The sequence below is a fragment of the Capricornis sumatraensis genome, chromosome 8 (genome assembly GCF_032405125.1).
Source record: "Capricornis sumatraensis isolate serow.1 chromosome 8, serow.2, whole genome shotgun sequence".
NCBI lineage: Eukaryota > Metazoa > Chordata > Mammalia > Artiodactyla > Bovidae > Capricornis > Capricornis sumatraensis.
In genome coordinates this window covers 1118935-1134055 of record NC_091076.1, presented here as the reverse complement: position 1 = coordinate 1134055, position 15121 = coordinate 1118935, and the positions used below count along the sequence as shown (strand labels likewise).

Here is a 15121-nt window from a genome sequence, read left to right as displayed (position 1 = left end):
GGGCCATCACTGTTTCCGAGGTTCCTGCGCCTAGGAGCCAGCCTCTGCCCCTGGCCCCTGCTGGTGGTCAGCTGTGGGGGGCGGGCGCCAGGTGCTAGAGCAGATCTAGGAGGAGGGGTGGTGGGGAGCAGCTGTGAGGCCCTTCCCCTTGAGTCCGCCCTAACAGGAAGCGCCGGCAGGGACTGGATCGGGGGCCCTAGGACGGGTGAGGGTAAAGCGGGGGGGCCTCAGCTCTCCCCGCTGGTGGCTGGTGCCCTGGCCCTCCCCGGGGTCCAGCAGCGGAAGGGTGTGGCTGCCCCGCCAGTGGGGGGCGTGGGCGCGGCCGCCCCCACGGGCGAGGGTAGGGCTGGCCGGCTGGGCGGTGACGTCAACACAGTGTAGGGGTTCCCAGGGAGTCTGCTTCAGGACACGTCGCCGTAACACTCCCCGCCCTGGGGTCCTCCTTCTGGGAGCGCAGATCCCGCCCTACCGCCCCGCACAGCCAGGGCCCGGAGGCCAGGCGCGGTGGGTGCGCCGCCCGCGGGCGCTGAGCTCGCGCGGGGTCGGACCTGGCCCGCCGCGGCGCCCTTGGCCCTCCAAGCGCCGCTGCCCCTTTGTTCCCCCGCCTCCGCGCCCTCTCGCGGGCCCCGGGCCCGGAGCGTAGGGGGGCATGGTGAGGACCTGCTGCGCGCCAAGCCCGAGGGCACGGTGCCCCCGCCCCAGGCCCCAGGTGCGCAAACACCTGCCGGGCGAGAACTAGACACGGGCGCCCCTCCTTGTGCTCCTGGCCGGCCTTCAGCTCCCCCCCAGCTCTTCCCGATCCAGGCGAGCAGCCCGGCAGCGCCACCTGCTGCCCGCGCCCTGGACGGGGCGGCCGGTCCGCGCGGGCCGGACCCCCGAGGGCCCTGCAGGCTGGGAGGAAGTGTGGCCTGGGAGTCCGGGTCTTCAGCGGTCTCCAGCCTCCCGGCAGCTTCCCGCATCCTCCTCCGAGACCCTCCCCTTGGCCCATCTGCAGCCCCGACTGCCCACAGCATCCCCCTGCTGCGGGCCTCTGGCCCACTGCCACACCCCAGGGCTCAGGGTCACATCTGCTGTTAACGGCCACAGCTGTGTCTCCAGCCAGATTTCATCCTCGGCCTTCAGACCCAGAAAGGACAAGCTGCCAGGTGCCACCTACAGTGTAGCTGGCACCTTGGCTCCTTTCCTTTCCCCTTGCCCACCCTCCCCCCTCCTTCCCTCCCCTCACTCCGCTGCCCTCCAGTAAGCAGCATGAACTGTGCCAGCCCCTGCCCCTCTCATCTGGATGGGGTCGCCACGACCAGGCCTCCTCCGTGGGCTCCCTCACCTCCCACCTCCACTGAGCTGCCTGCAAGCACCCTCCTCCGCCAGCCACTGCCCCTCTCTTCCTGGAAGGTGCCCCTGCTCTGGTGCCGCTGGTGCCGTGTGCTCCATGTTTATCCGTGGCTCCCCTAATCTCAGATGCAATTGTGCGCTAAGTCAGTTCAGTGGCGTCCAGCTCTGTGCGACCCCATGGACTGTATGCCGGCCAGCCTCCTCCATCCAAGGAATTCTCCAGGCAAGAACACGGAGTGGGTTGCCCTTCCCTTCTCCACCTGGGTGCAGGGCCTCACTCAAATCCCTCCTTTCCTGAGCAGCCGTTCACGCTTGTCCTCCTTCGTCGGGGGTCTGCCTCTGCCCCCACTGCCCAGCAAGGGCCTGGCGCTGAGAGTGCTGATCTCTGCCTTCACGTTCACATGACATTCTCCTGTGTGCCTGAGTGTGCCCAAATATCCCTTGTTTATAAGGACACTGGTCATGCTGAATTAGGGCCCACACTCGCAACCTTATCTTAACTAATTTCATTGGCAAAGACCCCATCTGCCAGTGTTAGGGGTTCACCTCCGCCACCTCCCGGAAGGGCCACTCCAGCTCTGCTGCCCCTCACCATGGTCTGGTCCATGCAGAGTCTGATTATCGCAGGAAGCCTCACCGTGCCATCGCACGGATGATGTCCCCTTGATAGACTGCAGAGCCCAGGACTGGGGACATTCTAGATCTAAAATAACATATATGCATGCCGAAGGGATAGATCTCATGAAAATTTAGGAACTTGCCACACCTAGGTGACTGCACCTTTGGGGGAGATCAGTTATCTGGAAGTACCAAGACGTCCCCTCCAATGTGAAGGACAAGTTTTTACACCCGAGCACCTCAACGCTAGAAGAGCACACACATTTTGATGGGATATCAATCAGGCAATTGTCTAAACTGGAAAGCACAGCAACATAAGATCTTTTCAATAAAAAGAAGTCCAGGGAATTCCCTGCTGGTCCAGTGGTTAGGATTACATGCTTTCATTGCCAAGGGCCTGGGTTCAATTCCTGGAGGGTAACTAAAACCCTGCAAACCACACAGTGTGTGTGGGGAAAAAAGTCCAGTAGTAAGGAGTGCAAGGCTGCTGTGGAGGTCTCAAAGTCTCAGCAGTAAACTCAAATCCTTCCCATCTCTCTGCTCTGCCATTAATAGCATGCCTCATGGTCCAAGATGGCTGCAGAAGTTCTAGCCATTGTCTTCCCATTATTGACAGGAACCGGGAGGCTGGGCCGGGGTTGGGTGGGATGGAAAGATAAAAAGGATACCCTGCAAGCCCCCTAGCAACTTCCACCTGCATCTCATTGGCCACTCTGCCTACATGGGAAGCTGGGGTAGAGGAGAAGGAGGAGAATGAAGGAACAGGAGATAGGGAAGGAGAGAAGGGTATGGCATTGGGCAGGCAACATCGTCTCCGACCAGAGCTCACTGAGTGTGCTGAGCTCACTGTGTGCCTGCTCAGTCGTGTCCGACTCTGTGCCCTCATGAGCTGTAGCCCACCAGGCTCCTCTGGCCACAGGATTTTCCAGGCAAGAATGCTGGAGTGGGGTGCCATTTCCTCCTCCGGGGGATCTTCTCAACCCAGGGGACTTCTGGGGGTGTAAGGAGAGAGTGGGTGTGAGGGGACATCCGGGTTGTGAGGGGACAGCGGGTGTGAGGGCGCATTCGGGTGTGTGAGGGACATCCGGGTGTGTGTGAGGGGACACCCGGGGTGTGATGAGACAGTGAGTGTGAGGGGGCATCCGGGGGTGTAGGGGACATTCCGGAGTGTGACGGGACAGTGAGTGTGAGGGGACATCCAGGGTGTGAGGGGACATCCAGGGGTGTGAGGGGACATCCGCGGGTGTGAGGAGACATCCGAGGTGTGAGGGGACATCCATGGTGTGAGGGGACATCCATGGTGTGAGGGGACATCCGGGGATATGAGGGGACATCCGGGGGTGTGAGGGGACATCTGGGGATATGAGGAGACATCCGGGAGTGTGGGAGGGGACATCCGGGGGTGTGAGGGGACATCCGCGGGTGTGAGGGGACATCTGGAGTGTGAGGGGACATCCGAGGTGTGAGGGGACATCCGGGGGTGTGAGGGGACATCCGGGGGTGTGAGGGGACATCCGGGGATATGAGGGGACAAGCGGGGTGTAAAGGGACATCCAGGGTGTGAGGGGACATCCGCGGGTGTGAGGAGACATCCGAGGTGTGAGGGGACATCTGGAGTGTGAGGAGACATCCATGGTGTGAGGGGACATCCATGGTATGAGGGGACATCCAGAGTGTGAGGGGACATCCGGGGGTGTGAGGGGACATCCGCGGGTGTGAGGAGACATCCATGGTGTGAGGGGACATCCATGGTATGAGGGGACATCCAGAGTGTGAGGGGACATCCGGGGGTGTGAGGGGACATCCGGGGGTGTGGGAGGGGACACCCGGGGGTGTGACGGGACAGTGAGTGTGAGGGGACATCCAGGGCGTGAGGGGACATCCATGGTGTGAGGGGACATCCATGGTGTGAGGGGACATCCGGGGATAGGAGGGGACATCCGGGGGTGTGAGGGGACATCTGGGGATATGAGGAGACATCCGGGAGTGTGGGAGGGGACATCCGGGGGTGTGAGGGGACATCCGCGGGTGTGAGGGGACATCTGGAGTGTGAGGGGACATCCGAGGTGTGAGGGGACATCTGGAGTGTGAGGGGACATCCAGGGTGTGAGGGGACATCCACGGGTGTGAGGAGACATCCGAGGTGTGAGGGGACATCCGGGGGTGTGAGGGGACATCCGGGGGTGTGAGGGGACATCCGGGGATATGAGGGGACAAGCGGGGTGTAAAGGGACATCCAGGGTGTGAGGGGACATCCACGGGTGTGAGGAGACATCCGAGGTGTGAGGGGACATCTGGAGTGTGAGGGGACATCCAGGGTGTGAGGGGACATCCGGGGGTGTGAGGGGACATCCGGGGGTGTGGGAGGGGACACCCGGGGGTGTGAGGAGACATCCGAGGTGTGAGGGGACAAGCGGGGTGTGAAGGGACATCCCGGAGCGTAAGGGAAAATTCCTGCGCCTGCTCCTGCGGACCCGGGGGCCGGGGGTGGGGGCGGGGCCGCAGTAGCAGCCGGGACTACCTTTCCCAGCAGGCGTCGCGCTAGCGTCACTTCCGGCAGCGCCCGCGGCGCGCGTGTGGGAGTGAGTCAGAGAGTGTTTACTTCCGGCCGCCGCCGCCGCGGGCTGAGGGCCGAGTGAGTGGCGCGGCGGGCGCGGCGGGCCCCGCGCCGCCATGGACTGGCTCATGGGGTGAGTCCGGCGGCGGGGCGGGCGGGCCGGGCCGCGGGGCGCGCCGCGGGCGGCACCGGCCAAGGACATCCTACCGGCCGGGCGAGGGGCGACCCCGGGCCGGGCCAGGGCCGGGGCTCCCGGGAGCGGGTTCGGGGCCGGGCCGGGAGCGGGCCCGCGTCCGGCCTGCGGTCGAGCGCTCGCGCGGAGCGCCGCGTCCCGGGAGCCGGACCGGGGCCGGTGGCCACACCTCGCCGCTGGTTGTCGGGCGGCGGGAGAGGTCGGACCCGGGCTGCTCGCCGGTCAGCGCGGGGAACTTGCTTTTGCAAGAAATAACATTGATGCCGGCCGAGGACAGTCCCTTTAAAAGGAGGGAAAAAGAGCAAAACAACCCAACTCTGCCGGCGTCCGCCGGGCGAGGTCGGCGGGCAGGGTGCGCTCGGCGCTTCCGCGGGCGGCCGCCGCAGGGCGGGGTAGGAAGGAAGCACCAGCACCGGGCCCGGGCCGGGCTCTCCCTCCCTCGGCGTGTGTTGGGCTTGCTGGAGGTTAGATCAACGTGCGGGACGTCACGTCGTCCTCCACAAGTGATTCTACCTGCTTCGGTCCTTCCTTTCTGTTCTTTTTTTTTTTTTTTTTCTTTTAACTTTTTGAGGATGGAGCAGGGCAGGCACTTCTCACTCACCCAGTTGGGCGGTCCTTCGTTAGCCTGGCTCTAACGTGCACAGCGCTCCTCTGGAGTCTGGGTAGTTACTCTAGGGCCTTGGGGTGGGAGTGAGGGAGCGCTTGCCTGGCTGGGGTAGGTGGAAGGCTTGTCTGGACACCGAAGACCTGGAAGGGAGGTGAAAGGTCCCATGTACGTTTCATGTCACTGTCTGATCAGGCTGTTGCTGGCATAGACAGTGGAGAGTGCTGGCAGGACAGTCAGCATGAGACCAATGAGACCCTTCCCTGCTGGCAGGTCGGCTGCAGTCTAGTGAAGGGGGAGACCAGACAGCGTGAGGGAGGAGTCAGAAGGCCAAAGACAGGTGCTGAGTGTGCCGGGGAGGATCTGGAGCCAGAGCGCAGGGACCAGGAGGGCATGGTGCTGTGGGGCGAGGCAGCTCACCTGGTTTCTTGCAGAGGCGGGACTCCCATCCCAGCCTTGCTGCTCAATAGCTGTGTGACTCTAGGTGGTCGCTTCTTCTCCAGACCCGCTTTTAAACAGTCATCCTTAACGTGGGAGCCGGGTGACAAGGACCACACTGTGGCGGGGCGCGCTGAGGTGGCAGAGCTCGGTGTGTGGCGCCTGGCGTTGGTGGCGTAGGTGGAGGCGCTCGTGGGAGGCCTTTGTCGCTCACAGGCACCGAGACTGGAGGGCAGGCAGCGGTGTTATTTTGAATGGTGGGTGCTTGCTTTCTGCCTTTATCAGGAGAGACGGTGTTGGAGGCCACTTGGCCTCCTGCAGGTTGGTTTCAGAAGAGTAGACGAATGGCCGAGTTGGATTCGCAGGCCTCCGAATCAGGGGGACCAGCCTGGTGAGCGGGGTTGCCGAGGAGGCAGCTGATCGTGTTCTTCTGTGATCATTCTGTGCTCGTGTCTGCTGCTCTGTCCCTGGAAGCTGACCGGCTGGCTGTTTTCTCTAACTGCCTAAGGTCTGTGCCTTATGGACTTTATTGTTATCATTGTGAACAACCAGAAATTTACCACAGCTGTTCTTGAGGCCCTTGTCAAGACTATGCACCCAGGTGGTCATCTGGGCAAGGTCAGCAGAGCAGTGACTTTCTCGTGCTCAGTGGCCGGTGCCCGTGCTGGAGGAAGACAGCTTTAAAAGGGACCGTCTTGGAGTTGCTGCCTCTGTGGTCCCTGCGGAGGGAAGGAGCCCTCGCTGCCGCCTGGCTATAAAGTAGGCAGCTCTAAAGTGACTTGAGCTCTCAAGAGAGAGGTTAGGATGGAGTTTGCTCATCTGTGTGTGTGTGTCTTTTTAAACTCGGTGGACTGCGTGTTGGATTTGGTGAATCATGAATTCTTTCATATCTCCTTAACGATGAACCCCCTGCTCCTTAAAAAGAAGGCGGAATAATCTCAGTCGTCACGTTCTGATCTTGAGAACATGTTTCCAGGGTGGGTGTCCTGGGACACGAGCTGGGAGCGCCGGGGTGTCCCCTTGTCCATCCCCCGAGTTTATCAAGCATCTGCTGTGAGGTAGGGGGCTGCCGAGGCCCGGACCTCACAGCCACAGGGGACGTGACCGGTGCAGACCCCGGACCGCCTGCCCTGGTCCACCTGGTGCCTCTGAGGAGAGCTGGCCAGAGGCAGGTGAGGGGCCTGGCTCCTGCTGATGCCTTTTACATGCTCAGTGCTGGGACTGCAGTTGGCCAGGTTGCAGCCTGGAAGAATTGAGGAAGAGTGTGTGTGTTTTACTATTTCTTGATATTTTTGTTAATTTATACCATCCGCTGTCAACCAGGCTGTTTGGAATAGAGATTTCATGTTTTCCATGTTTTTTGTTCTTTCCAAAAGAAGGACTTTCTTTGCCTTCATTCGTCTTGAGTGACAAAGTGTGGCCGCAAGTGCAGTGGCGAGTGGGGCGCCCTCCCCCTCTCCTGCTCGCCGTCCTGACCACAGGAGCGGCTGACAGACGGTTCTGTGAGCTTGCATCTTCCCCATCGCTGCAGGGCCTTGCTGAGCAACGCTGGCAGCCTTATCTTCAGCTCTCCCTGTCGTGGGTGAGGAAAGCGAGGCCTGCAGGAAACCTGCTCGGGGAGCTGGAAATGAAGCCAGCATGTTACGACTTGCTGCTGGGCTTTGCTGGGCTCACTTGCAGGAGAGCCTTGTGCCAGGCAGCTCACATCCGCCGTCTTCCTGTGCGTTTCCTCTGCTTGGCGTTGAGCCGGCCATTGAAGTCGGTGCGTGGTAGCTTTGTCCCTCTCCTTTTACAAAAGTAATTTCTAACTTGAAATGGGCCGTAACTTCTCGTGTGATCACGTCTCTGGTCCTTGGCTCTCTCCTTTCTGGACAGCGGCTTACAGGCTGGCACCCTCCTCGCCCAGAGCAGAACCTGCGTGAGCTGGGCCAGCGAGGGACCCACCCCACAGAGCGTGGTGGCTGGGGCGCCTTTTCATCCGTCCTTCGCTGGCAGTGGCATCTGGGAGTGGTTGATAGCAGCGCGGTTTATGTTTTGCCCGACAAAGCCACTCCAGAAGCTTCCCGGCAGCATCTGGGAATGCAAGAGAGGAAAGGCACTCCCTTCGCTTCTGCCTGGTGGGGCCCACCGGGTGAAGTTTGCAGGGACCTGCCCGCCAGGGCGGGGCCCGTGCACCCCGCCAGCCCCTGACTGGGGCGGCTCCCAGCCTGGACGTCGGCGCCTCCTGTTCCTCCCTGGAGGCAGAGGAGGCGGGAGAGGTGCAGGGTAGGGCTTCCTGGCTCTCCTGGCCGAAGAAGATCGGCTCCTGGACAGGTCACTTACTCCAGAGGGCAACGGGCTTGGCACTTTTGGGCTGTGCCTAGGGTTTGCTGTGCAGATGAGGCCTCTCAGGCCCAGTGGCTCTGCCCGCAGGCCTCATGTTCTCGAGTGAAGGGGACCCAGGGCTGTGGTTGCCACCCCTGTGGGTGTCTGAACTGGGTGTTGATGACTGTCCCTTGGCAGTTTGCCTCTGGGGAGGATGTCGCGGTGGCTGGCTGTCAAATCCGATCATGAGAACACCCAGGCTGAACTTTAACAGCCTCATGGAGCTGTAAGTTACATACCATAAAGTTTACTTGCATCCGGTGTGCAATTAACTAATTTTTAGTAAAATTACAGAGAAGCGTGACCGTCACCACAGTTTAGTTTGAGAGCACTGTGGTCACCCCAAAAGAAGCCTGGCTCTCGGTGGCTCCCTGTCCCCATCCCAGCCCTGGGCGCTGGCCCTTTAGGGCCCACGTCTGCCCACCTGCCTGCTGGGCCGTTTTTGTAGAGGGAACGGAGCGTGTGGTCTTCCTTGACCCACTCGCTCAGCTCTGCCGTGGAAGTCCTCCGTGCTGTCGCTGGTCTCAGCTGTCCTTTTGTTGCCAAGTGAGAATCCATGGTGTGGAGATTCGTGTGTATTGCCTCTTCATGGACACCTGGACTTTTCCTGCTTTTCGCTGGTCCTGAGAGATGTTGCTGTGACCCAGCCTATCTCAGCCAGCCGTGCGCCGGACGCTTCTCGCCAGGAGACCTCCAGGCCCTGCTGCGTTCGCAGTCTGGCATGGGCCGGGCCCTGAGCCCAGGATGAGACGGAGAGGATAGTCTGTACTGCAACAGGCTGGTGCTGGGGGCGCCGAGGGCCAGGCAGGTGGCTTGGGAGGGTGCATAGGTGCTTTCCAAGTAGAAGAGGGACGGTCATGTCCCTGGGAGGAGGATGGCCCGTGCAAAGGCACCGAGGCAGGAGCAGCGGCTGGGCGTGCGACAGGTGGGCCTGGGCGGGTGTACCGACCCCTTCAAGGGGAGCCATGGTCACATGGAGCATGGCACTGGGTCTCTGTTGCTGCACACGGGCTTTCTCTCGTTGCACGCGGGGGCTTAGTTGCCCTGCGGCCTGTGGGGTCTTCCCTAACCAGGGATTGAACCGTGTCCCCGCATTGGCAGGCGGAGTCTCAACCCCCGGACCACCAGGGAGGTCCATGCGGGATCCTCTTGGAACGAGCCCCATGTGTCTGCACGTTTGATGGTGACACGTCGTTTCTCACTTGTCCTCCTGCTTGGAGGGTCTGCAGGGAACGCTCGCACGAAGCGTCCCCAGGGCTGTGCTGCTGGTGAGAGACTGGCAGACGGGAACCCCGTAGAGCCACAGGGAGCCCGGTGGGTGCTGGGCAGCGCCCACCTTCCGCCTGGCAGACGCTCCTGGGGTAGCCGCAGCGTCCCGTCCCAGCTGTTGGCCTTGCTTCTCACCCCTGCCCTGGTGTCACTGCCCGCTGGGCTCACCAATGCCTCATCTCAGGGTGCTGGACAGCTGGGTGGCACCAGCTGGACTCGTCCAGCGCTCGTGCTGGCCTGGGCGGCGCCTGCTCGGGCGGGTGCTGGCGGCCGCCTCTGCGGATGCCTCTGTTGACGATCTGCCTGCACCAGCCTTTCCACACTGCCCTTGGTGTGTCCTGGAAACTCGGCTGTACCCAGGCCCATGTGGTTTTGTCGGGGAGGGGTTTGCGGGGTCCGAGAGGGAGGCCTGGCCTGGGCGCAGTGTGCTCGGCGGGGCACCCTCTGCGCCTGTGTGGAGCGCGTCGGCCCTGCGCGCCGGTCTCGGCACCCGATGGTGACTTCTGCACGCGCCCCCGTGCCTGCTCCCAGCTGGCCTGGCTGGAGGGCCGGCCCTTGTTTGTCTCCCTCCGGTTATTTTTCCTTTCTGCCCAGCACTTCTCCCAGCCCGGGACACCCTGGGCCGTGTGCAGGGCTCTGCCCTGGAGTGGAGCCTGGGGACGGGGGCTAGGAACAGCTGGAACCCACGGGTAGACTGTGGACACTTAGGGTGAGTAGGGGCTGGTGCGGGCTGGGCTGCGCGGCTTTCCTTGCCTGGAGCCACGTGCCTTTGGGCCGCAGCCACGTTCTCCGCATCGCTTGTTTTTTTTCTCTTTGAAGAAGTCTCCTTGCTGGTGGGAAGTGCGGCTGTGCGTGCTTGCCTGCAGTGGCCGAGCCTGATGTCCCCCTGCTGCTGCTGGCGGGCTCCCCCAGAGGGTGGGTGCAATGCTGGGAAGTGGGGTGGGGTCCTGTGGGGGGTTACACGAGAGCCGTTTAGTGGGGATTCTGAGGGGGGGGGGGGTCTTTGAAAAGTTTCTGTTTGAGCTAAGAGCTCGGAGATGTGAATGGGGCTCAGGGCCCGGATGGTTTGGGGTTTGAATCCCGACTGCAGCGTCACAGGATGTCCTGTCTCACTTTTGCGAGCCTCAGTTTCATCCTCTGTGAAATGGGCGGAGGATGAACAGTAACCTTCCCAGCGGGTGGTGGGAAGGAGTTCTGCGTCCACGTGGAGAAGGCCCTGCGTGCCCTCGGCAGTGCCTGTGTGTAGAGTGCGGGTGAGGGCTCTGCTCGCCAGGCCCCTAGCCCCTGCCAGCGCCACTGCGGCCCACCCTGCTGTGCTGCTGGGGCGAGTGGCCGCCGGGTCCCGGGGCACGCAGCCCCCTTCTGCAGCAGGCCCGGCTCTCGGGGCGACTCAGGCGGGAGGGAGAGTCCAGGGGCTCTGTGCTCTGCAGGTGCCTGATGCCAGCCCCTGCCGACCACGCCCTCCATCCGTGACCCTCCCGCCCAGCTGCCCCTGCCAGCGCCGAGTGCCGCTCCAGCGCTGTCCTGCTCCTGCCCCTCAGGTGCTGTGGGAGTTGCCTGGCCATCCCTTGGGTCTCCTCTCCCCCCAGGTGGCGGTGCTGGGCACGGAAGGTGAAGTTGCTGTGGCGGCGTGTCCGCGGGTCCGCGCCTTCCACGCTGAGAGGCGTCCTGGGTCGCCCGGGGGCGCGTGCTGGGGCTGTGGGGCCGCCTGCAGCAGCACTTTCTGCTGGCTCTGTCATCACACCAGCCCACTTGGGACCCAGGCTTAGCTCCCCCGTCAGTGTGGTCTAGCTTGTGGTCGTGACTGGCCCCTTTGGTCCGTCCCCCAAGTTCCTGGGGGCGTCTCGGAGGGAGGGCAGAGGAAGTGGTTACCACTGTCCCAGCTGCCTGCCGGTGAAAGTGGAAGTGTTAGTTGCTCAGGTGTGTCCAGCTCTTTGCGACCCCTTGGTCTGTCCATCGGATTCCACAGGCTAGAGTTCGGGAGTGGGTAACCGTTCCCTTCTCCCAGGGATCTTCCTGAAGGAAATAGCAACCCACTCCAGTATTCATGCCTGGAGGATCTCATGGACAGAGGAGCATGGCAGGCTACCATCCATGGGGTTGCAGAGTCAGACATGACTGAAGCAACTTAGCACGGCCATTCCCTTCTCCCAGGGATCTTCCTGACTCAGGGATCTTCCTGACTCAGGGATCGAACCCGGGTCTCCTGCATTGCAGCAGATTCTTCACCGTCTGAGCCACCAGGGAAGCCTTCAAGAGTACTGGAATGGGTTGCCGTCCCCTCCTGCAGGGCACCTTCCCCACCCAGGGATCCCACCTGAGTCTCTCACCTCTTCTGCAGGCGTGTTACCGCTGAGCCACCTGGGAAGCCGTTTAGTGAGGCGCTTCCAAAACAAACAGGCCTCTGGGCAGTGGCAGTCTCCATTCCGGGGGGGGGGGGGTGCCTCCCTCTTCCTGCCAGCCTGTGGGCTGACCGTGCGACCCCAGCACAGGGCCTTTCCTGGAGGGGCGCCTCTGCTGGACCCTGTCCCCCAGCTGGGGCTGCAGGGGACGGTCCTCCCCGCTTCTCCAGCTGACTGTGACCTCTTCTGTTCCCACTTCTGGGCTGACTCGGTGGTGTCACCCGGAGGTCCTCCATGTGGCCATGGGATGGACCCCCTCTGGGAGGAAGGTGTCTGAGGGCGTGGGGCACACACCCCTCCCGGCCCCCCGCTGCCTTGGTTGGTGGGTGTGCACGCTGGGCTCGGCAGCCACGCCTCGGAGTGGAAGGAAAATATGGAAACCAGAGAGGGGCTTCCGAGTGGCTGGCCTGCTCCCTCTGGACAGGGCTTGCTGGGTCTCCAGAGCCCTGATCCACGCCTGCTCAGAGACCTTCATGCTTTTCAGTGGTTTGGGTGAGCTCCCCTCGTCAGGCCTAACAGCTGCCAGGGGCAGGGCGTGGAGAGTGGGGAGCTGGGCGGGGGGCCAGGGGCGGGGCGTGGAGAGTGGGGAGCTGGGTGGGGGGCCAGGGGCGGGGCGTGGAGAGTGGGGAGCTGGGTGGGGGGCCAGGGGCGGGGCGTGGGGAGCTGGGCGGGGGGCCAGGGGCGGGGCGTGGAGAGTGGGGAGCTGGGTGGGGGGCCAGGGGCGGGGCGTGGAGAGTGGGGAGCTGGGTGGGGGGCCAGGGGCGGGGCGTGGGGAGCTGGGCGGGGGGCCAGGGGCGGGGCGTGGAGAGTGGGGAGCTGGGCGGGGGGCCAGGGGCTGTGGCCTTTATTGTTGTTCGCTCGCTAAGTCATGTCTGACTTTCTGTGACCCCATGACTCCAGTACACCAGGCTTTCATCTCCTTGACTGTCTTCCCGAGTTTGCTTAAATTCATGTCCTTTGAGTCAGTCAACCATCTCATCCTCTGTGTCCCGCCTCTCTTCCTGCCCTCAGTCTTTCCAGCATCAGAATCTTTTCCATTGAGTTGGCTCTTCACATCAGGTGGCCAGAGGACCGAAGCTTCAGCATCAATCCTTCCAGTAAATATTGAGGGTTGACTTACTTTAGGATTGACTGCCTTGATCTTGCTGTCCAGGGGGCTCTCAAGAGTCTTTTCCAATACCACAGTTCAAAGCATCAGTCCTTCAGCACTCAGCCTCCCCTATGGTCCAGCTCTCACATCCGTACGTGACCACTGGAAAAGCCGTAGCTCTGACTGTATAGACCTCTGTCAGCAACGTGACGTCTCTGCTCTTTAACACACTGTCTAGGCTTGTCTGCACAGCATGACCCTCATAAAACCCTTCATTCCCCCTCCCACCCGTGGAAACGGGAGGGAGGCAGTTTCCTTGTTGTGCTGGGTGGAGGGTGTGGTTCCACACAGCCCAGAGGCCCCTGGTACAGGGCCAGCCCAGGAGGCCTGGAGAGGCTGGCATCCTTCTTGGTCCTCGTGTGCCAGGTGCTGGTTAGGACCGGAGCGCTCTCTTGGGGGCATTGTCAGCCCTCTGGAAATGGAGCCTCTGAGTCTCTCAGAGAGGGACTTGACCTGCTGAGTTTCAGGTTCTTTCCTGTGGGGTCAGCGCTGACTTCAGCCCGTTTTTGGCTCCGCAGGGCCTGGGCCCTGGGTCAGGTGAGGGATCCTTGCGTTGGCCTTGCCGCAGCCCCAGGAGCGGGCTGCCTGCCAGCGGGGCTCAGCCTGGAGCCATCTCACTGTCCATCTGGGCAGGGCCTGGGGCTGTGCCCTGCTGGGGTGCCGCTCTGCGCAGGTGGGGAAGGTGCTGGTTGGCCTGCGTCGGCCAGGAGGTGGCAGCAAGACCGTCCCTGGCTGGGCTGGGCTGGGCACGGGGTCTCTGTAGTCACTCGCGGGCCTGCTCTTTGCAGAGCCGTCTGGCTGCTTATGACTGAGGTGAATCCTTGCTATTATGTTGGCCAAAAAGTTCCTTCAGTTTTTAAATACGAAAAAGAAAACAGAGGTTTTAATTTTCATCCAGAACTTCATTGAACCGTTTTCAAGGTAGTGGAGCAAGATGACTTCCCGATTTCATCTTTCTAAACCTTCTGTATCTTTTTGAGCAAAGAACTGTTGCGCGTGCCTTTTCACAGTCTGCCAGGGAATTGAATGTTTTCCATTTGCAGAGTTTTTAACAACCAAATAAAGGGAAATCTGAAGGTGCAGTGTCTGACGGATGCGGAGATGAACCGGAACTCCCCAGCCGAGCCATAACAGGTTCTACCTGGACATCACAGAAACGCCGTCCTTCTGGCCAGCCCAGCGTTGTAAGGGGATCTGATCCCAAGTGTCAGGATGAATAGGACTTATTCTTAAAGAGACAGGGAGGAGCAGAGACAGGAACTGGGAGGTGCTGGCTCCCAGCTCAGGGCGCTGTCTCCCCGGCGCGCCCAACTCTGTGTCTCCCCTGGGCGCAGGCTCTCCTGCCGAGAGGGGCTGTGGCGGTGCGGAAGCCCGAGCAGCGCACCCAAGGCGCAGCTGCCTGTGCGTGTGTCCAGGCCGAGGGAGCCGGGGGCCGGGTGTGCGTCTGTGGGCTGCAGCCCTGGCAGGGCCTGGGGATGGACCAGAGCTCATGTCCCTGCCCTCCCCTTCCTGGCTGTGTGCCCATGTGTACACACACACAGTCAGACATACAGACATACAGACAGACACACAGACACACACACACACACACACACACACACACACACACACACACTCTCTCTCTCTCTGTGTTGGGACTGTGCATGCCATTTAGTTGATTCTGTTGGGAAAGGAATTCCGTTCTCACTGCCCTCACAGAGTGTGGCTCCCAGTCCAGGTGCACGTGGGCCCGGGGGCCGTGGGGAAGACGGCAGGGGCGGGGCGCACGGAGAGCCTGGGCCAGTGCGGTCCTCCAGGTGAGCTCGTGCAGTGCCCGGCCCCTCCTGGGTGTTGGGAGCAACGGCGGGAGGCAGGGCTGAGCTGTCCCGAGGGAGAGACTGTGGACACCCCGCTGCCCGCGTCTGGTCCTCTGTCCGTTGGTCTCTTAGCTGTTGAAGGTGGCGAGTGAACAGAGAAGGACTCCACAGAAGAAAGCGCAGGCTGTGGCTGCCCCAGGCGGCCCTGCCTCTCCCCCATCTCGGTTGCTGCCCCGGGCGCGGGATGACTCTCTGGGAGGACCTTGTTCTCTCGGAGGGCCTTCTTGCTGGGAGTGTGGGGCGGTTGGGGCGGTTGGCGTCGTGAACATCCTCCCTTGTCCAGCTGGCAGCGTGTTGTCCGGGGGCGCTCAGGGCTGGGGCTGCCCATGTTCCTGAGC

The 15121-nt window shown here is 62.0% G+C and overlaps 1 protein-coding gene across 1 annotated transcript in view; it reads left to right on the top strand.

The window, feature by feature from the left end:
- The first annotated feature begins 4578 nt into the window (after window positions 1-4578).
- Window positions 4579-15121, top strand: part of MOB2 (MOB kinase activator 2) — a 51449-nt gene continuing 40906 nt past the window's right edge. Inside the window, exon 1 of the mRNA XM_068978580.1 lies at window positions 4579-4640. Coding sequence (XP_068834681.1) covers window positions 4624-4640 — 17 coding nt within the window. The 5' untranslated portion in view covers window positions 4579-4623. The remainder of the gene's footprint in view (window positions 4641-15121) is intronic.